Source organism: Colobus angolensis, unplaced genomic scaffold (genome assembly GCF_000951035.1).
Source record: "Colobus angolensis palliatus isolate OR3802 unplaced genomic scaffold, Cang.pa_1.0 Scaffold439, whole genome shotgun sequence".
Lineage (NCBI taxonomy): Eukaryota > Metazoa > Chordata > Mammalia > Primates > Cercopithecidae > Colobus > Colobus angolensis.
In genome coordinates this window covers 704,692-727,869 of record NW_012117810.1, presented here as the reverse complement: position 1 = coordinate 727,869, position 23,178 = coordinate 704,692, and the positions used below count along the sequence as shown (strand labels likewise).

Sequence of the window (23,178 nt, the reverse complement as noted above, 5' to 3'; positions counted from 1 at the left end):
TATCCTACAACAAATGGATTTAACAGATATTTACAGAACATTCTACCCAACAACTGCAGAATATACATTCTTCTCATCAGCACATGGAATATTCTCCAAGATAGGTCATATAATAGGCCACAAAACAAGTCTCAAAAATTAAAAAAAATTGAAATTATATCAAGTACTCTCTCAGACTACAGTGGAATAAAATTGGAACTCAACCCTAAAAGGAACCTTAAAACCATGCAAATACATGGAAATTAAATAACCTGCTCCTGTATGATCATTGAGTCAATAATGAATCAAAAGGGAAACTAAAAAATTCTTTGAAATGAACTATAATAGAGACACAACCTATAAAACCTCTGAGATACAACAAAGGTGATTCTAAGAAGAAAGTTCATAGCATTAAATGCCTACATCAAAAACCCTGAAAGAGTACAAACAGATAATCTAGAGTCACACCTCAAGGAACCAGAGAAACAAGAACAAACCAAATCAGAATGCAGCAGAAGAAAAGAAATAACAAAGATCAAAGCAGAACTAAATGAAATTGTGACAGGCAAAGAACACAAAAGATAAATGAAACATAAAGCTGGTTCTTTGAAAAAGTAAATACAATTGATAGGCCGTTAGTGAAATTAACCAAGAGGAGAAGAGAGAAGATCAAAATAAGTTCAATTAAAAACAAAATGAGAAATATTACAACTGATATCACACAAATACAAAAGATCATTCAAGGGTACTATGAACATCTTTATGTGCATAAAGTAGAAAACCTAGAGGAGATGGATAAATTCCTGAAAATATACAACCCTCCTAGGTTAAACCAGGAAGATACAGAAACTCTGAATGAAGCAATAATAAGCAGTGAGATTGAAATGGTAATAAAAAATAATTTCCAATAAAGAAAAGCCCAGGACCAGATGGATTCACAGCTAAATTCTATTGGACATTCAAAGAAGAATTGGTACCAATCCTATTGACATTATTTCACAAGATAGAGAGAGAATCCTCCCTAAGTAATTCTATGAAGCCAGTATCACCCTAATACCAAAACCAGGAAAGGACATAATGACAACAACAAAAAAACTACATATCAATATCCTTGATGAACATAGATGCAAAAATCTTTAACAAAATACTAGCTAACAGAATCCAACAGCATGTCAAGATAATCCACCATGATCGAGTCAGTTTCATACCAGGGATGCAGGGATGGTTTAACACACACAAGTGAATAAATGTGATACACCACACAAATAGAATTAAAAACAAAAATCACCTGATCATCTAAGTAGACACACACAAAAAAAGCATTTGACAAAATCCAGCATCACTTTATGATTAAAACCCTCAGCAATATTGGCATAGAAGTGATACACCTTAAGGTAATAAAAGCCATCTATGACAAACCCACAGCCAACATTATACTGAACAGGGAAAAATGAAAGCATTCCCCGTAAGCACTGGAACAAGACAAGGATGACTACTCTCACCACTTCTATTCAACATAGTACCGGAAGTCCTATCCAGAGCATCAGACAAAAGAAACAAATAAAGGAAATCCAAATCGGTACAGAGGAAGTCAAACTGTCAGTTTGCTGATGATATGATTATATACCTGGGAAACCCTAAAGACTCATTCAAAAAACTCCTAGAACTGGTAAACGAATTCAGCAAAGTTTCAAGCAAAGTTTCAGGATACAAAATTAAACTATGAAAATCAGTAGCTCTGCTATACACCACCAGCAACCGAGCTAAGAATGAAATCAAGAACTCAACCACTTTCACAATAGCTGCAAATAATAAAATAAAATAAAATAACAAAACACTTAGGAATATACCTAACCAAGGAAGTGAAAGACCTCTCAAGGAAAACTGCAAACACTGCTGAAAGAAATCATAGACAACACAAACAAATGGAAACACATCCTATACTCGGGGATGGGTAGAATCAATATTGTGAAAATGACCATACTGGCTGGGCACGGTGGCTCACACCTATAATTCCAGCACTTTGGGAGACTGAGCCAGGCAGATCACCTGAGGTCAGGAGTTTGAGACCAGCCTGGCCAACATGGTGAAACCCTGTCTTTACTAAAGATACAAAAATTAGCTGGGCGTGGCGGCAAGTGCCTGTAATCCCAGCTACTCAAGAGGCTGAGGCAGGAGAATCACTTGAACCCAGGAGATGGAGGTTGCAGTGAGCCGAGATCGCGCCATTGCACTCCAGCCTGGGAGACAAGAGCAATTCTTCGTCAAAAACAAAACAAAACAAAAAAACAAAAGAAGAAAACAAGATACATTTTCCTGTTGTTTTAAAAATAGATTTATTGAGGCATAACTGGCATACAACACAGTGCATACATTGGAAGTATAAAATCTGATAAATTTTGGCATATACATACACCTGATGAAGTGCAATCTACAAATACAATGCAATTCCCACCATCATTCTTCACAGAACTAGAAAAAAAATATCCTAAAATTCATATGGAACCAAAAAACAGCCCACATAGCCAAAGCAAAACTAAGGAAAAAGAACAAAAGGAAGAAATCAGGAAGAATCCTATTACCTGACTTCAAACTATACTATAAGGCCATAGTCACCAAAACAGCATGGTTCTGGGTATAAAAATAGGCATATAGACCAATGGAACAGAATAGAGAACCCAGAAATAAACTCAAATATTTATAGCCAACTGATCTTTGACAAAGCAAACAAAAACATAAAGTGGGGAAAGGACATCCTATTCAACAAATGGTGCTGGGATAATTGGCAAGCTACAGGTAGAAGAATGAAATTGGATCCTCATCTCTCACCTTATACAAAAATCAACTCAAGATGGATCAAGAACTTAAATCTAAGACCAGAAACCATAAAGATTCTAGAAGAAAACTTCGGAAAAACCCTTTTAGACATTGGCTTAGGCAAAGACTTCACGACTAAGAACCCAAAAGCAAATGCAGCAAAAACAAAGATGAATAGATGGGACTTAATTCAGCTAAAAAGCTTCTGCACAGCAAGAGAAACAATCAGTAAACAGACAACCCACAGAATGGGAGAAAATATTCACAAACTATGCATCTGACAAAGGATTAGTATCCAGAATCTATGAGGAACTCAAACAAATCAGTAAGAAAAAAACAAATATAAAAAATTAAAATGAGTCTATAAAAGTTTTACTTTATAGTCAGACATTAAAATTGAATAAGTGATGTCTACACGATTTTATTAAAATTAAATTTAACATTAATAGCACATTACTATAAAGGTAAAATTTAACTTATTTAGTATAAAAGTATACAAAAAATAGTCAAATATAAAATGGTGTTTATTTTTTTTAAGTCCCAAGGATGGCCGGGTAAGTCAAACGCCCCTCATCCCCAAGGCCATAGCACGCAGGGGTGGTGAAGGCCACAAGAAGGCCAAGACCTCAAGAAGGCGCAGGGCCGCAGCAACCTTTGGGCGGCCCTGAGCAAGAATGGAGTGGAAGGCGTCACCATGGGGCTTCAAGCCCCAGGATATGCAACAAAAATTATATACCTATTTTCCACTTTCCTTTCCCTCAGAACTGAAAGTCTTTTAGCACAGGTACCACCCCTAGAATTTCCAGTACAACAGCACCAGCCTGAAAACCTCATTAAAAGATTAAAAAAAAAAAAAAAAAACTTGAGCCAGCCTGGGAAGGACCCTATCTTATGTTGTTAACCACTGAGACTGCCGTCTGCACAGCTGAGGAAGAATGGACCCACCATATTTGAGTCAAGAAAACATCTTCTTCGTTAGAATTATGGGTTACCGTACTAAGATTAAGCCCTACTAAGTTAAAGTTAAAGAAAGTTTCATTTAAATATATCTTTTATATTGTTTTTTCTTTTTAAAATTTGTTGTTAGCTCCTTTGTTATAAATGTAACTAAGTCTAACTCACCTTAGACCATTGCCTTTAATGCTTCTTTTGTCATACTTTGTGGAAATAAAAAAGATTAACGACAGCTAGCCTTTTCACACAAATATTTATGTCCCGGTCCTCTAATTGACAGTTACCCATAGCACTCAACGTTGTGATCACCTGCAGCCAAGACACCGATTTTCTGCTCCTACAGCCTGGCAACCTTGTAATAAACGGGACTACATCCTTTAAACTACTCAAGAGCAAAGTTATATTTCCACAAAAAAGGTTTGTGCAGATCGAAAACCCTTCATCTACTTCACTAAATGGGCTACCCCTTCTAACTGGCAGTCTTATCAATGTAACCCTGTCCTTCTCTTTATCACCACCTCCACCTTAACTAAGTCTAGACCTGCCGTTAGTCGCTTCTATGGTATGGGGATTAACATAAATGAAAAAGACCCCCTAGGTACTTTTTAAATACGCGTTATTCCCCCATCTTCCCCTTCTTTGGTAGGCTGTGTTCTGGATCCCACAACGGTTGCTCCTATATCTAATAATAAAACTAGGGTGTCTAGTGTAAAAATAAGAGATCTAAGACAGACTTTAGTCATCAAGACAATGTATCAAGATGCAAATGCCTGGCTGGAATGAATTAAATATTCTGTTTGCACTTTAAACAAAAATGATTATTACGCCTGTATGCATAGAAGGCCAGAGGTTCAGATTATCCCCTTTCTACTCGGATGGTCTCCTCATCCATCAGAAATGGACTGTATGGTGGCTGTCTTGCAAAATCCCATGGCTTAGGACAATCCATCATGCCGAGCTCTCTATCTGCTATTTCCTGAAATTCAACACCCTGGGGGTCTGTCCCCGAGGGCAATCTGGCTTCCACCTCTGAATGCCAGGTTTATTAGTTGCCTCTTATGGCAAGAAGAAAATTTGGTGTTCCTTAGAAGCATAAAATGATGCAAGGAGCTCAAGCCTTTCCAAGAGCTTGTCCATCAGTCCACAAGCAAATGTGTGGTGGTACTGTAGAGGACCTTTAATAGACACTCTGCCAAATAATTGGAGCAGTATTTATGCTCTAATCAATTGGCTATCCCCTTCACCCTGGTATTTCACCAATCTAAAATAAAAAAAGTAAAAACAAGACACGGCAGGCCAAAGGAAACTCCTCATGAGTCCTTTAATCCTTAGGTTTACATAATACTATTAAGGTCCTATGAGAAGTGCCAAATAAGTGTAAAGCACAAAATCAAATAGCTGCAGAATTTAAATCCACGTTGTTCTGGTAAGTAACTATAATTTTTTTTAAAAAGTAGACTAAATAAACTATATCTATTACGATCAGCAACGATTCATAAATTACACTGAGGACGCCATCAAAGAGAAAGCTAAGCAATTAGGACCTACCACCCAGATGGCCTAGAAAAATAAAATAGCTTTAAATATAATATTAGCAAAATAAGAAGATGTTTGGGTCATAATTAAAACTCAGTGTTATATCTTTGTTCCTAAAAATACTGCCCCTATAAAACTATAACAAAAGTGTTACAAGGATTAACAGCCCCATCCGATAAACTTGCCAACAATTCTAAAATAAATAACCCTTTTTCTAAAATAATAAAACATTGGTTCAGTGGATAAAAAAATTTTTAACTTCAATTCTCACCTTGTTCGCTCTTGTTATTGGTGTACTTATTCTTGTAGGCTGTTATATTATTCCCTGCCTTCGAAATTTTACACAAAAACTTATCTCTGCTACACTTACAGAGGTAGCTCCTATCTCTCCTCCACCCTATTCTGAAAAATGACTTCTCTTAAAAGGACAAACCAAACAATTAAGTCAAAACATATTAAACAAGTTTAAAGAAGAATTATGAAATAAGAAGAGGGGAAATTATAAAAAAGTAGAGGTTCCTCCTCAAAAACTTTCCTCCCCATCTAATTAAAAATAAATAGTAACTTGTCTTAAAGGCAAAATGTATTCAAAGACCTGTACTAACATTCTTAAATGTCTGCTAGCTGTAATAAAAAATCAATGTACTTTATGTTCTTAGCTCCCACAATTCAGCCTAAATATTTGACCTAACATGCTTATACTGATCCAAACAAGCATTAGGTCATAGCCTGTTCCTCTTCCTTATTTAAAGGCGCTTTTACCTTTCTCAACATTCCACAAGTTACTTCCACCTTCCTTTGTTCTCCTCTGCCTTTGCCTCTTTTAAAAAGTTCTAAGTTGCTAGCCAGTTGGGACAAATACAGAATGTGAGGTCCCGTCCCAGCCAATGGAAACTGAACGCAGCAGTAGGGCGGATGCATCAGGTTATAAATGACCTTGTCTCCTTTGTTTGGTATACTCTTGTGGCAAAACTGCTGGCTAGTGTACCCTTTCTACAAAAACTATAAAAATGGCCTTGCTGAAAAAATTAAATTTGTATTCAAATACTATTTCTTTATGGCACCGGGGAACAAGCATTTCAAATACAAACAATCCCATCAAAAAGTGGACTAAGGACGTGAATAGACAATTCTCAAAAGAATATATGTAAATAGCCAACAAGATAAGGAAAAATGCTCAACATCACTAATGATCAGGGAAATGCAAATCAAAATCACAAAATGATGCCACATTACTCCTGCAAAGAATGGCCATAATCAAAAAAATTTTTTAAATACACGCTGGCATGGATGTGGTGAAAAGGGAACACTTCTACACTGCTGGTGGGAATGTAAACTAGTAGAACCACTGTAGTAAACAGTGTAGAGATTCCTTAAAGAACTGAAAAGCTGGCCGGGCGCGGTGGCTCAAGCCTGTAATCCCAGCACTTTGGGAGGCCGAGACGGGCAGATCACGAGGTCAGGAGATCAGGACCATCCTGGCTAACACGGTGAAACCCCCCATCTCTACTAAAAAATTCAAAAAACTAGCCGGGCGAGGTGGCGGGCCCCTGTGGTCCCAGCTACTCGGGAGGCTGAGGCAGGAGAATGGCGTAGACCCGGGAGGCGGAGCTTGCAGTGAGCTGAGATGGCACCACTGCACTCCAGCCTGGGCGACAGAACGAGACTCCATCTCAAAAAAAAAAAAAAAAAAAAACTGAAAAGCAGATCTACCATTTGATCCAGTAATCCCACTACTGGGTATCTACCGGGAGGAAAAGAAGTCATTATACAAAAAAAGATCATTGCACATGCATGTTTACAGCAGCACAATTCACAATTGCAAAAATATGGAACCAGCCCAAATGCCCATCAATAAACAAATGGATAAAGAAATGGGGTATGTATACACCGGGGAATACTATTACTCATCCACAAAAAGGAACAAACTAATGGCATTCACAGCAACCTGGATGGAATTGGAGACCATTATTCTAAGTGAAGTAAGTCAGGAATGGAAAACCACACATTGTATGTTCTCACTTATAAGTGGGAGGTAAGCTATGAGAACACAAAGGCATAAGAATGATACAGTGGATTTTGGGGACTCAAGGGAAAGAGTGGGAGGGGGTGAGGGATAAAATACTACACATTGGGTACAGTGTACACTGCTTGGACGAGGTGCATCAAAATGTCACAAATCACCACTAAAGAACTTATTCCTATAACGAAGCACCACCTGTTTCTCAAAAACCTACTGAAATAAATAATTAAAAACATTGAAAATGGCAACAGTGTAAAATCATGTACTGTAAGGAAACTTAACAGGTAAATATTTGAATTCAAATTAACAAATTAGAGAGCCTCCTTTGTATACAACTTTGTCAGTGGGACATAATTTTGATCACTGCAAATAATTTTAATTTTCAAACTAGGTATTTTTATGGATCACTAAATACACACATATGTGTATTTTAATGTTACAAACTAGAAAGTATCACACACACACACACACACACGACATTTTCAAATTCACAAATGGAGAACATGTAATTTTAAATCCCAACCCTACAATCACTTAAAAGTTTATATAAAATTCAGAGTTTAATTTCTTCAATAAAGTTCAGCTTTTCTTTCTTTTTAAAATTGTATCCTTCCTATCATATCATTCCATCCAGAAAAAAAATAATTAAATAAAGTAAATGTGAGTACAAGGAGAACATCTGTTTTCTCATGCCTCCTGCTGAACTCTGTAAAAAAATCTACAAATTTGTTTTTACCAAAACTTAAAGCAAATCATTTCCACTTTGGAAAACTAATATTTGCCTATTTAATTCTTACCTGGATAAAACTATGCATTTCTGAAATCAGTTTTGACATCTGGTTCTTTTTTCTAAGTCGAAAGCAGTAAAGTTGGAGCTTATCTCCTTCTTCACAGGGGATATTGTGACATTGTCCTGTCCCCACTACATCCATTTTTCCTCTGTCATCCTGAACTTCATAGATTGTGGTCTTCTGATTTACTGTTTTCTGTAACAGAAAATTAATATTCTGTTCCTGAGAATGTAATTAATAACAACCACATATGGGCTAAAGTCCCTTGTAAGAGAGTTAAACAAGATGCAGGACAGCAACTCCTAGTACAGATATGCATATATCTTAGGCCAGATCTTTGCAGAGAGCCCTCCCTCAATATCCTTTTTTTTCAAGTCTTTCCTATCTGAGGTATTTCTATGAGAGTTCTAGAACAATGAGTTTTCTTCCAAATTTCTGCTGCTTTCACCTCCAGGGCAGCTATGCTTCCCGTAGCACCTTGATACCGAGGAAGCTGAAATCTCTGATAGCCTTTTTAGGTCTCTGGCCCTATGCAAAAAGAATGGATATCTGCTACAACTATTTATTCAGTGAATGATGAGGAATCTGTAAGAAAAAGCAAGCTTTTAGTAACTCTCTAATTACTTTTTCTACCTTCTGCATTTACTGAGTCTCTTTCAATATTTGTACCCCCTCCTGAAACCAAGTCCTTGAGCTCAAACATTCCAGCTTTTTGCTATTACTCATCATTCTCAAATTGGGTTTATAAGAATCATCTTTTTAAGAGTGTGTACATAGGCCGGGCACAGTGGCTCATGCCTGTAATCCCAGCACTTTGGGAGGCCGAGGCAGGCAGATCACAGGGTCAGGAGACCGAGACCATCCTGGCTAACATGGTGAAACCTCATCTCTACTAAAAATACAAAAAATTAGCCAGGCATAGTGGCACACGTCTATAGTCCCAGCTACTCGGGAGGCTGAGGCAGGAGAATCGCTTGAATCCAGGAGGCAAAGGTTGCAGTGAGCCGAGATCGCACCACTGTACTACGACCTGGGCGACAGAGCGAGACTCCGTCTCAAAAAACAAACAAACAAAAAGAATGTGTACAGAAAGTAATGCAGGTTAAATGGCTTGTTCTAGGAAACAAATATAATGGATAGTGAATATTGATCAGATAAGAAATTGCTTGAATCAATAGCAGAGGATAGATGCTTTTTTGGGGGTTGAATGTCTCATACTAACTAGTTTCATGAATTTGGACTGGAACATTTCAGGAAAAGCACTCTGTGCTCTATTTTTTTGGTTACTTATATATAAATGACAAATTTAGATTACCTGATTTTCCAAGTATCATCCAAATTCGTATTTCCCAATTGTTCCATTTCTTTATGATGAATTAGTTTCATTTGGTCAGAACATTGTCCTACCTACTTTCTGCATTTGTTTTCCAGTCATGAGTTTTCCAGTCAATTTATTTCTTATTCTGACTGTCACAACCAGAACTCAAGCCTCAGAGGACAATACTTCATTCAAAATAAAAACAATGTGATTTTTAGGACACTAGAGATAGCAACCAAAGGGATAAACTTAGTATTACATGTGTATGGATGTAGACCTCACACTGTCCTTGATCACTTAGCATAGATAATAACAACTGATAAAGTCTTAAGGTTTCTCAGTGAACATTACTCTAAAGACTAAAGTTTAATGTTCTGGGATGGACAACTTGGGAAAGAAACATTAACAGGTCCACTAATCCCAGTCTTATCTTCAGAGAAGGCTTTATCCACCTTCCATTAGTCTTCAGAGTCCTGGATTCTAATATCCAGTTTATAGGCAAAGCTTCATCTCACACATCAAGGCTTTTAATTTCAGATGTTGGTGGAAAAATGAAACAAAAAAATTTTGAGGACTTACCTTATGTAGCATAAATATCCCATATACAATATTTCCTGAAGCTTGTTTGTGAAGAACATCAGTCTTCAGAGTTTCCTTTGCTCTGTTGATGATTTTATTTGGAACCTCAAACATTTGGTTAGGACCAGCTTCAGATACAGAAGATTCTTCGTTGACCTCTAGGAGACTATCATATTCCAAATAATCTGATATGACAATGATTTTCTTTCCATTGAATTTCTCCTTCAAGTTGGTGTTTAAAACCTTCACATGGAAGAACTGTGTCGGTGTAGCCACTGTAGCATGAAACATTATTTTTTTCTTCATTTCTGGGGTCTCGTATTCAAATGGCTTCGTTGTACTCAGTACCTTCACTATCATTGGGCCCTTTTGGAGAATATTTCTTCTGGGAGTTACCGGACATTTGGGCACTGTTTTCAGGTTCTGTGTATGATAGCACAGGAGAACAAAGAAAAATGTCTGAGAAATACAGAACTGCTATTCAGTGAACTCAGTATAACATAGGGCCCCAAAACTTGCATGGATGTTTAGAGCTGGAGTCAGGATAGACAGGGATTGCTAGCCAGGGCAGAAGATACCTTAAACTGGTATAATAGCAAGAGGAAGTAATAGAGGAGACCATATAGTGAAAAGACGACCTTTCTCTAAACAGAATCATCCTTAAGAAATAAAGCATAAGAGCAACATAAGACCAGTGGATACTGAAAGCCAGTGTCATGAAGTAACTTAAAATGAATTTTAGGGCCAGGCACGGTGGCTCACACCTATAATCCCAGCACTTTGGAAGGCCGAGGCGGGTGGATCACCTGAGTTCAGGAGTTCGAGACCAGCCTGGCCAAAATGGTGAAACACTGGCTCTACTAAAAGTACAAAAATTAGCCAGGTGTGGTGGCAGGCGCTTGTAATCCCAGCAACCCGGGAGGTGGAGGCTGCGGTGAGCCGAGATCGTGCCACAGCACTTCAGCCTGGGTGACAGAGCGAGACTCTGTCTCAACAACAACAACAGTAAATAGATAAATAATAAATTTTAGAACGAAATAATTTCTTATACTATTTCTCTTACCAGCTTAAAGTGCCAGAGCCTAAAAATAGACAAAGTTAAATGACACTTAAAATGAAAAATGGTGCCCACCACAAACTACAGACATGAAGAGTGTTATCACCAGTGTAGACAGGGCAATTTTAAGAGCACATCTCGTAGTGTTTCTACCCAAGATTCAGTTAGCTTACAGCGGGTGAGAACACATGTGCGATAAACCCCTCAGAATGCCATCCTCTCAGTAGGCTCAGACTGGAGACACTCTGCAGTGTCATTCCCACTACCATAGCCTTTCTCAGTGTCAGGGCTCTAGCAGGTAGCATGCTCACAGAAACCTGGGGCTTAGAGTGGGTTTTCTTTAACGTATTTTCTCTTTAACATCTCAGTCTCCTTGAATGGCAACAGAACATTTTTAGTGCAGGTGGGTTGTTTAATCTATAAGAAAAAGTGCTGAAGGTATGGATAACCTCATTCACAAACTAGCAGGTGCTGGAGAGGTCTGACATGGAATACAGTAGACAGCGAGCCCACAGCTGACAGTTCTGTACTCCACAGCTCTCTCTCCCTTCCCCAAACAACACAGAATAGAAAACTTCCTGCAGTCAAAGATAACGTCAAGCTCATCAAGTATCCCTGTGGAAGCAAAAGATCAAAATGTAGTGATTTCTCAATACGTACATTTGATTAACTAGCAAATTATCAATGCAATTTTTAAGTAACAGATGAAATCAGTCCTTTACTTTGGGTTGAAAAAAACAAAGCAAAACAGGACCAGGAAGAGTGTACCTCAGCTGAGGAAGTGTTGGGTGGAGCTGATGATGAGGTCTTGGGAGGTGGGGAATGGCCCACGGCTGCGGACAAGCTGGCTCCTGCAGGACAGGGAGGCTGAGTCTGCTCCTCGGACATCTTACTGCCTTTCGTTCCAGCCTTATCTTTGGTTGTTTTTTTTCTTTTCTGCAAGTGGTTTGATTTTTCTGTTATTCGTTTTCAGTGCCAGTTGAAGTAGAGCACATTTTCGTTATTGGATAGTACTTTTATTATTCCTAAGAAGGTGTTTCTTAGAAACTTGAGAGCTTGCTGCCCATCTCTGGTCAGTTGTAAGAGGTGGGCATAGATGGTTTCATTAAATGAAGAAAGAGGAGAATGTTATACACATTATTTCTCTAATTATTTCTGTTATGGGATGTGCTGACTTGGGATTAGAAAAACTAGGTTTTTATACACATGGACGAAGTATTTACTTACCTGACTGTCATGTTGACACTCCACTCTACAAGAATGAAGGTATCACATTTATGTTATATATATTTACATTATGTTTATTCATGTGTTTGGCTCATTGCTTTGATCATCAAAAAGATGTTAAGTTATCATACAATTTGGTAAATCTGAAACTTGATGGGAAGCATGGAAGAAATAACTGCCTGCTGGAGAAGTTGAGTGGAAGAGCCGTAGCAGAGCTTCCTCTGTGGGACTGGAAGCCTGCTCCTCTCCCTGAAGCTTACCTGAGCTCCAGGAGTTGCCTCTGCTCCTTCAGTGTTGACAGTGCCGCTTGTGGAGGGTGCAGGTGAAGCAGGATCGACTTCCTTCTTCCTCTTTCTTGATGGGGCTAGTTGTTTTGCTGGAATAGATTCAATTTTATTCACAACCAATGCAGAAAAAAAGAAGACATATAAACAATCTCCGACAGCTGAAGCAGTTTCAATACAATTTGCTCTCAGTTCCTGCTTGAGGGTTCAGCTGTGCTTCAGTCTACCTCTACTGCATCAGCCCAGCCTGGCCTCAAGAAGCCCAGCGGTCACAAGATAGGCACAGGCACTGACTCATGCTCCTCAGCACTTTCCTCGCTCCTCCCCTGTGCACTGAGCACATGCTTCCTGTTCTCTGAACTCTATGTGCTTCAGTCAACCCTTTCACAGTGTAGTTCTCCTATCATTTCCTTTTAAAAACAAATGTTTTCATGACACAGACAGATAGGTCACATTCCCCAGGTAAGCTATTTAAATTATAGAAACCAGTCAAAGGTTTCCATGAGGTAGGATATACTGATTTTGAACTTAGACTTTTTTAAATCCTTTTTTTTTTTAACTTGATATAACAAGAGGGGAGATCACACTTCTGAGAGGCAGGCTCACATTTAAGTACTGCATTTTTTTTAATTATAAAGGGTTAAATAGTCTCAATAGAACAGATACATTAATTGACTAAATATACATATTTTGAATTTAAACAACAATTTTTATGATTTTATTATTATATGAGCTTTCTAATGTACTCGAAGTCTCAGTCCCCCTTCAACTCCCTCTCACTTTTGTTCTTTCACTGATCCCAAATAGACACTCTGAAATCCATCAATCCACAACAGTAATGGAATGCCCTAAGTTGTCAACTTGTTGGCCTCTGAAGTACCCACATTGTCTCAGCAGTTGAGTCACAAATTGGAGAAAACACATCTCAAGTATGGCCGAGGTGGGGGTCTAATCAAGGTTGGGGAGGGTTTGGGGATGGTTGCAGGGAGTGGGTGTTCCCTTTTCCCAATTACCTTTTAACTTTTCTTTTCTAAGAGTTTCAGCCAGGTCTTCAAGTGTTGGTATATCTTTGAAAATTTGTATTAGTTTGCCCAAACCAGCATCACTTCGGAACTTTTCTTCCATCAAGTCGGCAATCTGAATTTTGTCATACTCTTCTCTCATTTTTACATTAAGTTTTAAATCATTGCTCAGTAAAGACTTAACCATTCTAAAATGATAATCATTGATGACCTCTAATCCTTTCAGTAGAACAATATTCTTGTATTTTTTTTCCATCTTTACAGACATAAGTGAGCCTACAAGAGAAAATGGTATACAGTGTTACACGTGTATAAGACAATTTAAAAGATGATGTATGCCTATGTGAGTCAGTGGCCCATATGAAAGAGTTGTTCATGAATATGTGTGATAAAGAGGGACTTAATGACCAAATGTGTTACTGTAGAAATTGAGTGAAGAACTGCTGTGTTAGGAATGTCTAAGAAATTCTTCCTTTTGAATGAGAATAGTTGAGTTGGGTCCAGTTGTTAGAGGGAGGTTTGAGAACAAACAATTGTCTCAGTGTTTAGTGTGTGAACTCTGCAGTGTCAAAGCCCTTGGTTCCTCTTCTTATCCTTTACTAAGGCTGGAGCCTATTCCCCAGATCCCGCCTGTTGTTTCTTAAATCTTCCCACACCCAGTATGACTGGAGTGGCCTAGGTATAAATGGGCTGCAGCCTCCCACCTTACATAAATAACCTTCTGCTACAGCGCTACAGTTTCATGCTGGGGCACCGACACTATTCTCCTTCACTCTTCCCTAGTTGGCTGTCATTAGCATCCTCCCTTCTTTGGTGCTAAACCATGGCTTCTGTTCTCTGTACCCATAAAACCATCACTTTGCTGAAAATCCGCATGCTTTCTAGTGCAGCATCACAGTATTTATTCAGTGAAATTATTTTATTGGTTGTTTTATTTTTCTTATTTCAGACTTGATTTGTCTAATTATTTCTTTTTGCACAACCAGTTTTCTCTCGACAAGCCACATTTATATTCCACTGAAATCCTTCAATTTTTCTCCTTTTTCTTTCCAAAAATTCCTTACTTCCTATACTGTCTCAGAAAGTGCTAAATAAGCTGCATCTTTTTTGCTCCTAGTACTTTTGTATTCCTTGTATGCTTCACAAAGATGCCGGACACCTTGCATCTTCATGCCTCATGACTTTTCTAGTTCCTTCTTATTGCCTGGAAAGCCATTCCCACATTTCTTTCTTTGACTACTTCCCATACAACCTTAAGACTCAACTGAGGCTTTGTCTCCTGGTAGATTTTTCAGAGTCCCCTTATGGACAGAGTGTCACTCCTCTTGACCCCTTAACACCTGTACACTTCCATGATGACAGTGCAAGATATGGATTCCAAAAATTTTTAATTAATGAATTTTTTTAAGTTTGGGAATGATGTCTTTGTGTATCTTTTGTATAACCAAGATATTTAAATTTCAGGGGCTATTAATTGGGCCAGGCGCGGTGGCTCACACCTGTAATCCCACCAAGCTGGAAGGCCGAGGCGGTCGGATTACGAGGTCCAGAGATCAAGAGCACCCTGGCTAACATCGTGAGACCTCATTTCCACTGAAAATACAAAAAATTAGCCAGGTGTGGTGGCACACGCCTGCAGTCCCAGCTACTCAGGAGGCTGAGGCAGGAGAATCGCTTGAACCCAAGAGATGGAGGTTGCAGTGAGTGGAGATTGTACCACTGCACTCCAGCCTGGGTGACAGAGCGAGATTCCATCAAAAAAAAAAATTGCTCCGTTCTTATGAGAACAGGAGGATCCTTGGATTGAAAAGGTCCAGAGAATGAAGGTAAAATCTATACAAAAACACATTATAGTCACACTGAAGAATATAATAAACAAAACTACTCTGTAAGCCTTCAGATGAGGCATAGATCACCTACAAAGATTCAAGAATCAAATTGAAAGTGAATCGCCACATCAAAACTGTCTGAAGCAGGACAATGGAATCGTTTTTATATAATACTGGTCCAAAGTTCCATATCAATTGCAAAACCAAAAAAAAATTTTCAGTGGAAAGTTTTGACTTATTTTGTGAGTGTGCTAGAAACAATAAGTTCCTCTTCAAACTTTCCTGTTCTTTCTTGTTCTGTAAACAACCTTCCCTCTTTGCCGCACCCTAGACATGCCTTCCCGCCTAATTGTTAAGGGACAGTCTCTTCCTTCCTGCCTAATTAGCCCTGTACAATTTAAAGCAGTAGCCAATCTGGTCAGCTTAGACTGTGTGTTGTGACTGACTCAGGCAGCATCCTTCTGTAGAAGCAAATATGCTTTGCTGAGAAATTTCCTGTTTAAGTGCTGGTTTTTCTTTGTGGCACCGAGCACATGTTTCTAAACAAATGTGACAGCACGATTTATTTGCAAAATAAAACCAGATTTGGGACGACAGTAGGCTATGTATAATCTTTATTTCACTTAAATGTGAACGTTCACATGTTTTGTTTTGCAATATTAGTGTTTTTTGATTTTGGAGTAATTATTTATATCCCAGTGGAGTTTCCAGTAAGACAGTATCTAGAATATATACACTAAATAGCCTTTCTGAAGCCTCCAGATTCTTAATTTCAAAATATATCTAGCTCCACTGCACAGAAGAGGTGCTTTCATCTTGTCTTAAGGGAAAATAGAATTTTACATTTAGAATTTTAATTTAGGCACAATGATATTTAAATAGAAGAGTCTCAAAAATTATTTTGTGATACTCAGGGCCGCAGTCTTTTTGCAAGACAAAGACTCATGCCACAAGAAAACATCTATTGAAAATAATATTTAATAAGAAAACAATGAATAAAATTAAAAATGCTGCCAGCCAAAAGATAAAAGAGTGAAAAATAAACTTTTTTAGGTGCTCCTAATGCCTTAAAAAGAAAGCCCTGATCAAAGAGAAGAGAAACAGAAATTACAACAGCATGGTAAAGGGAGGGAAGAAAAAGAACATGATAATACACTAAAGCAATTGTCTTAGATAGTGAGATGATATAAATTTGTCATAAATTGAAGAAAATATAGCAGATTGTTAATTACCAGCATATACCTAAAAGGTCTGACCTGTTAATTGACAACTTTCATCAAATTTGATTTAAGAAATCTACATACATGTTCTTAACAAAAAGTGAAAAAAATTGTTAAAAATTATCTTGCAAAGAATAACCAAAGAAAGCCAGTTTATCTATGTTTGTGTAACTTTAAATATACCTTAAGCACAAAAGTAACTTCGGATACCACATAATGATAAAAGGTTCAATTCCTGGGAAATTATAACAGTTTTAGTTATGAATTTATCTAATTTATCTAATGATATTATTTATTATTTTATAGTGCTTCATGGTACTATAATTAGTATATATTTCTCTTCGTATACACACATGCACAGACATCACTACACGCACATATATTTATGTGTATGTACCTGTTTGTATACATGATTATATATACATATATTTGTGTGTGAATGTATATGTACACATATATATGTGATTGTGAGAGCACTGCAAGGAAAAAAAACAGTTTTTTTTTTGAGACAGAGTCTTGCTCACTCGCCCAGGCTGGAGTGTAGTGGCACAATCTCGGCTCACTGCAACCTCTGCCTCTCAGTTCAAGCGATTCTACTGCCTCAGTCTCCTGAGTAGCTGGGATTACAGGCACGCACAACCATACCTCGCTAATTTTTGTACTTTTAATAGATATGGGGTTTCGTCAGGCTGGCCAGGCTGGTCTGGAACCTCTGACACCTCAAGTGATCAGCTCGCCTTGGTCTCCCAAAGTACTGGGATTACAGGCGTGAACCTCTGTGCCTGGCTGAAAAAGCAAACTTTATAATAGATTTCAGTTTATGTTTCAATTACTAAACGAACAAGGTAAAAAAATCTGTAATGATATAATAAATTTGAACAACGCAATTAATAAACTTAACATTTATCTAATAAAATTCTGAAATCAACATTTAAAAATCTCACATTCCATTTAAGCACACATGAAATACTGTACCAGGCTATGGAAAACATCTTTTAAAAATTTGAAAAGTAAGCAATAGTAACCTTTTCCTAATTGACTTCCCCTCCACTCCCCTATATCCTGCCACAAGGAAAAAAAATCATTAACTTTCAGGAGGGCAGAGAGTAATTCCAAAATGACTGAAATTCTGCCCCTAGCACCCGCTGTAGAATGGAGCTAAAGTAAAAGATCAACATATTTATGAAAATATTAAGACACCATGTACCATGAATAACTGTGTTTGTGAAACTTAAAAAAATTTTCTACTCTATGTGTACATTTGTTCTCATGTTTTGTAAAATTGAGATGTCATATAACACACCTCTATGTTCAGATGTGTTTACTTAATATTCTTTCATGGTACTTTTTTCACATCACTATCTTGAGAACTCACCACAGCTACCAAGTTTCCAATGCTTCTTCCAGCCAAAATAACCAAAGCCCTCTTCTAAGTACCAACTTACGCCAATACGCACTCAGAGAATTAGTTTTAAAATCTGCAGTGGTCAAAATGCATTTTCTCTTGTTCAGTCCTCAGTTGTGTTGGAACAAAAGAATCCTGTTATCTTCCTAAGTAAATGAAGGATTCATATCAAGCAACTCGGCAACTTTTCTGAATACCCAGCCCTACCCCCATCATCCCATGACGCTGAATAACGAACACTGATTGTCCCCTTGTGATTTTGGGGACTTCAAGGAAGGAACAAGATCACATTTACAAAACCAGCAACAGTACTCACCTCACTGGAAATTTTTTCAACACTAGTCCAGATCTCGAGATCTTCAGCAATGCAGAAAACAACGCTTATTTTGTGCGAGGGGGGAGATAAATCAGTAAAGTTCCCAGAAACGGAACCGCAGGATGTTGTAATCTTCAGAAAGGCCAAGAAAATGAAGTATGTGCAAAGATAACAAGGAAACAAGGCCTTGATTGAGTCAGTTAGCTGACTAGTGCTGGCTTGCTCCTATTCTGCTATTGCCCCAGAGAGAACGGAATAGAAGCAATGTGGAGACTCCTCCCAGCAGTGTTTTTAGCTTTCGTTTCTGTTAGTCAGAGAAAATGAACAGTTTCCTGCTGGCAAGGGCTAGAGGGTGTGGTGAGGGGAAGTGGGGGTTGAGAAATTACTTTAATGGGTACAGCGATCGTTTTTCAGGTGAGGTGTACACTAAAATCTCTGACTTCCCCAATATGCCATATGTCCATGTAAGGAAATTACACTTGTACCTCATAAATGTATATAAATACAAATAAATAAATTTTTTTTTCACAAAATTAAATAGCTAAAAGGAATTCCAACACTAGAACTTCCTTACCCAGCAGACTTACATGTAGGTCATTAGAGACCTATATTCCCTTAAATGATGCTCAAATATAAGAGAAGGAAGGTGGCTTCTTCTCCCTCTTTTCCTGTGCACAGAGTGGCAGTGGCAGGAGGAGATCTTGGTAGGAGCATCTATTGCTACCAATACTTTACTGCATCTCCTGGATGGGGAAACATCTGCTATGAAATCGCTATTTGTTTAAATACTACCTGAATTATTCATCCAATTGTTAATAACTGACAAACCTGGGGATTTCCAGATCAGAAAGTCATTAAGAATATGTAAACCCTTCCTCAAATTTATATGAAGGAGTTTAACACTAGCTGTCCTCTTGACTATGACTAGGTTACTTTACTTCAATGATTAGATTCATGATTGCTCATGTTTTCTGCATTATTCATGGATAAACACAAGTGGATAGTGGGCTCACAATATGACAGCATCGAAGCCTTGAAAATCCCGGAAAATGCACTGAACTTCTGGCAGCATGAGGAGCCTGTTTGATCCTTTGCTCAGCAGTGCATTTTTCTCTGTTAAGGACAATGGATGCCCTTTAGAGTGCTGTAACCCCAGGATGTTAACTAAATGGCGTCAACTAGCAGATGATGTGGTGTTAACCCAGCAGCAGATCTGCAAACAGGATGTGGTCATGAGTGGAAAAGGGGCCCCATTGACAGTTAATATGTACTATTCAAGGCCATCTACAGAGCAAAAGAAAGCTGATTGTTTTACTCCAAACTAGGGCCATGAAGTGGATAGCTGAATTCTGGATTTGAAACCACATGAATAACTTTATCAAAGAAGGAATAAGTCAAGAAAAAGCAAAGAGGATCTGGAATGACAGCTATAAACACCTCTGGGTGTTCATGGTGATCTTTTACTGGCTTTAGGTTGTTCTTCATGTGGATACATTGAGTTGGCCTTAAGGCAGTAGATAGAGAAGAATATTAGGGCGGTCATTGGGAACCCCATTCCAGAGGTCAAAGGGTAGAGAACCCTTGGAAGTTATGACCATTCAAAACATTTTCTGCCTTTTACTTATAATCATTTTATATGCAGTAATGTCCCCAATTGGGACTCCAGCATACAACACACAAATTGCTGTCACCAATAAGGGCAATTCAGGACAATGCTTCATAATTCATATGGCAAAGATGAAATTTTCATAGATGAAGAAAGAAATGCTTAAAAATGTGCATTTTCCCCCACTCTGTGGCAGTGGCCAACAATGGTAATTTTTGCTATCATACAGAAAAGTCATTAGCAAAATATACAAAAATTTCTGATAAAGCGAAAAATATACAAAAATTTCTGATAAAGTGAAAAATGTGTGAATATATATGTATAAATTATGTAGCTACATTATTAAAGTGACTAAATTTATATTAATCAGGCATTATTTTGAATAAAATCTCTCAATTGTGTACCTATTTTTTAACAATTGAGGGTTCAATTTCCCTCTTTATGACAAAAAGCAGCTTACTATTTTACCTTTCTGGCCTCATTTTCCATACTGTTCCATATATACCAAAGTTTTAGTTGTGCAGAAACATTTATGTCACTTCACACTTTGGAGTGTTTGTAGGTGACATTTCTCCTGTCAGTATTGCAAATGTCTTTACCTTGCTAAGAACAATAAGACCTATTGCATATTGTTTTTTCATGATGCAATAGACTGTGGTACATGCATTGTTCACTTGTTTTTCAAATCAACCCTATGCAGCAAAGTTTCCCCTTTTTAGAGAAGACTACTATCTTAGTTGACTTGGGTCTTCTGGATGCTGAAGGTTCCAAGATCAAGGATGGCCAATTTGGTTTCTGGTATGAGCCCGCTTCCTGGCTCGCAGATGGCCATATTTATGCGGGGTCCTCACCTCGTGGTGAGAGAGAGAGCACCCTCTGATGCTTCTTCTTATAAGGGTACTAATCACATTATGAGGACCTCACCCTCATAAACTACCCCCCAAAGGCCTTGCTTTCAAGTATCATCACATTGGGAGGTTATGGTTTCATCATAGAATTTGGGTAACGCAATCCAGTGTGTAGCAATAATTGAAGCTATTTTCCAAAAACTAAGCGACTAGTGTTGGAGCCAGATTCAAACCAGATCCATCTTATTCCAAAGCCCATGCACTTGACTGCTAAGCAAAATTTCTTCCTTGATTTACTAATTTCTACACACATTTTATTCTTTAGCAAAACACCCATATCCTTTTAAGCTTATGTGAATGTCATTTTCTTCATTATCTCTTTACAGATTCTTCACTTAACAATATTAGCACAAGGGCATTGTTTGGGTTCTCATGCTTTCTGCTGGGGCTGGACACTTGCGGTTAAAACACAGGAATCTGATTTTCCCAAAGCCTAAACTCAATTATTTTCTTTTTTTGGAATACTAGCATTTGTCTCTCCAACTCTTACATGAATGAAACCATGAATTTCAGATATTGGCTTTGATGTTTTGTCCATTGATTCTCAGTTGAAATTAGAAGTCAAAGTTTATCTCTTTCATCATACTTGGTTTTGTGCTGTTTCCTTTTCCCCACTACATCCATTTTTTTTTCTGTATTATCTTGTATGTCCCAGATTGTGTTCTACTTAACATATGTATTTTGTGATTAAAATTAAAGTATATTATTATATGATAGGGCTAAAGGCCAATTCAATTTTATAGACAAACTGAGATAAGTGTTAGAAATGCAAAATAATACAGAATTATGGACATACAAGATGGGAGAAGTTTATGGTGCAAATACCTATCGCTTTGGTTCTTTTTTCTTTTTCTTTTTTTTGGTACTTGCACCAAGGGTGAATGTAGTTAAATAGTTAGGTGGCTGTTGGGAAAATGCCCTGCTGGACTAAGAACCACCCTATATAAGCACAAGGCAAGCTGAGACCAAAGAAGAGGCAGACCACTCCACGCTAGTTGGTAGTCAAAGATCTAGTCAGGAGAAACTTACATAGGAGGCAGTCTTAAGTGGGAGTAAGAGAAGGCAGATCTCCTCCTCCGCAGTGCACGTGTGAGTAGTCTTTCATACAATGAGAAAAAAAGAGGAAGGAAAAGCCAGTAGGGGGCTGAGGGGTGGGGATAGCTATATTGATAGTGCCTTAAGCCATCTGGTTGCTCTCTTAATCTATTTACTTCCTGCTTAAAGGGATTGTTTGAGTTTCCTTCAATCTGTTCCACATTGCTAAGGAGGGGGAGGATGTTCCTGGAAGCAGCAGTTATCTTGGCGCCAGTATGCATTTTCCAGTGGGACTGCAGCCTCCTATAACTCAATTTGAGGTCAGTTCCCAGAACGCTTTTTCACAACAATGCCATTCCTTCCTCTCCAATCTGAATGCTTCTCTCAGCCAGTCCTTACTTGAAATTTTGTAGTTTCTGTATTGCAGTTTTGTATTTTACTTTTCCTGTTGCCCAAAACTAATGCCATAAACTCCAGACAACTCTGTTGGCTGAAAGGGCTTCCGTAGTTCTAGGGTCGACCTCTTTACTTTGGAATGGAATAAAAAAGAGACTCAGCGTTGAGGTGGGAGAGGAGAGTGAATACATATGGAAACCTTGGGAGTGATGTAAACCAGTCATGATATACTGTACACAGCCAGAGTTGGCATCAGTCATCTCATGTGTATTGCATGTCACATGGAGAAAATATGAATGAAAAGTTTCTGTCTCATGAAAACTGTTCTCTGACCCTCCCTGTAATGGACACGCATACTTTCCCACTGTCTTAGTCTGTATAGTGCTGCTGTAATGGAATACTATAGACTGGGCAATTTATACAGAACAGAAATGTATTTCTCACAGTTCTTGAGGTGGAAGTCCAAACTCAAGGCCTCAGTAACTGGTGAGGCCTTCTTGCTGTGTCCTCAAATGACAAATGGGGTGAATTCACCCCCACAAGCCCCTGTTAAGAGTAGCATTAATCCGTTTATGTGAGTGAAACTCTCATGATCTAAATACCTCCCATTTGGCCCCATCTCCCAACACTGTTGCATTGGGTACTAAGTTTTGTTCTGCCCAGACCGTTTATTCCCCGAAGAAGACCACCAGAGTCCAGAGTCAAAGCCAAGCGGCAAGGATCTTTAATGCAAGTTCGAACTTGGTCCCTCCATTCCACAGCATACAAGAGGGCCTCGAACAATGCGTGCGCTCGCTTTTTATAGCCCGATGAAAATAGGACTTGTAAGGTTACAGAGGAACAGGGAAAAAGGGAATTCTTTAGGTTACAGCATTA

The 23,178-nt window shown here is 38.3% G+C and overlaps 1 protein-coding gene across 1 annotated transcript in view; it reads right to left on the bottom strand.

Annotated features, from left to right (window-relative positions):
- The window catches only part of IFI16 (interferon, gamma-inducible protein 16), a 42,332-nt gene extending 23,709 nt beyond the window's left edge, over positions 1-18,623 (bottom strand). The window contains exons 1-6 of the mRNA XM_011957168.1: positions 18,358-18,623; positions 13,579-13,863; positions 12,542-12,657; positions 11,823-11,990; positions 9,998-10,420; positions 8,107-8,295 (exon numbers count right to left, since the gene is read on the bottom strand). Coding sequence (XP_011812558.1) covers positions 8,107-8,295; positions 9,998-10,420; positions 11,823-11,990; positions 12,542-12,657; positions 13,579-13,855 — 1,173 coding nt within the window. The 5' untranslated portion in view covers positions 13,856-13,863; positions 18,358-18,623. The remainder of the gene's footprint in view (positions 1-8,106; positions 8,296-9,997; positions 10,421-11,822; positions 11,991-12,541; positions 12,658-13,578; positions 13,864-18,357) is intronic.
- Positions 18,624-23,178: the final 4,555 nt, after the last annotated feature.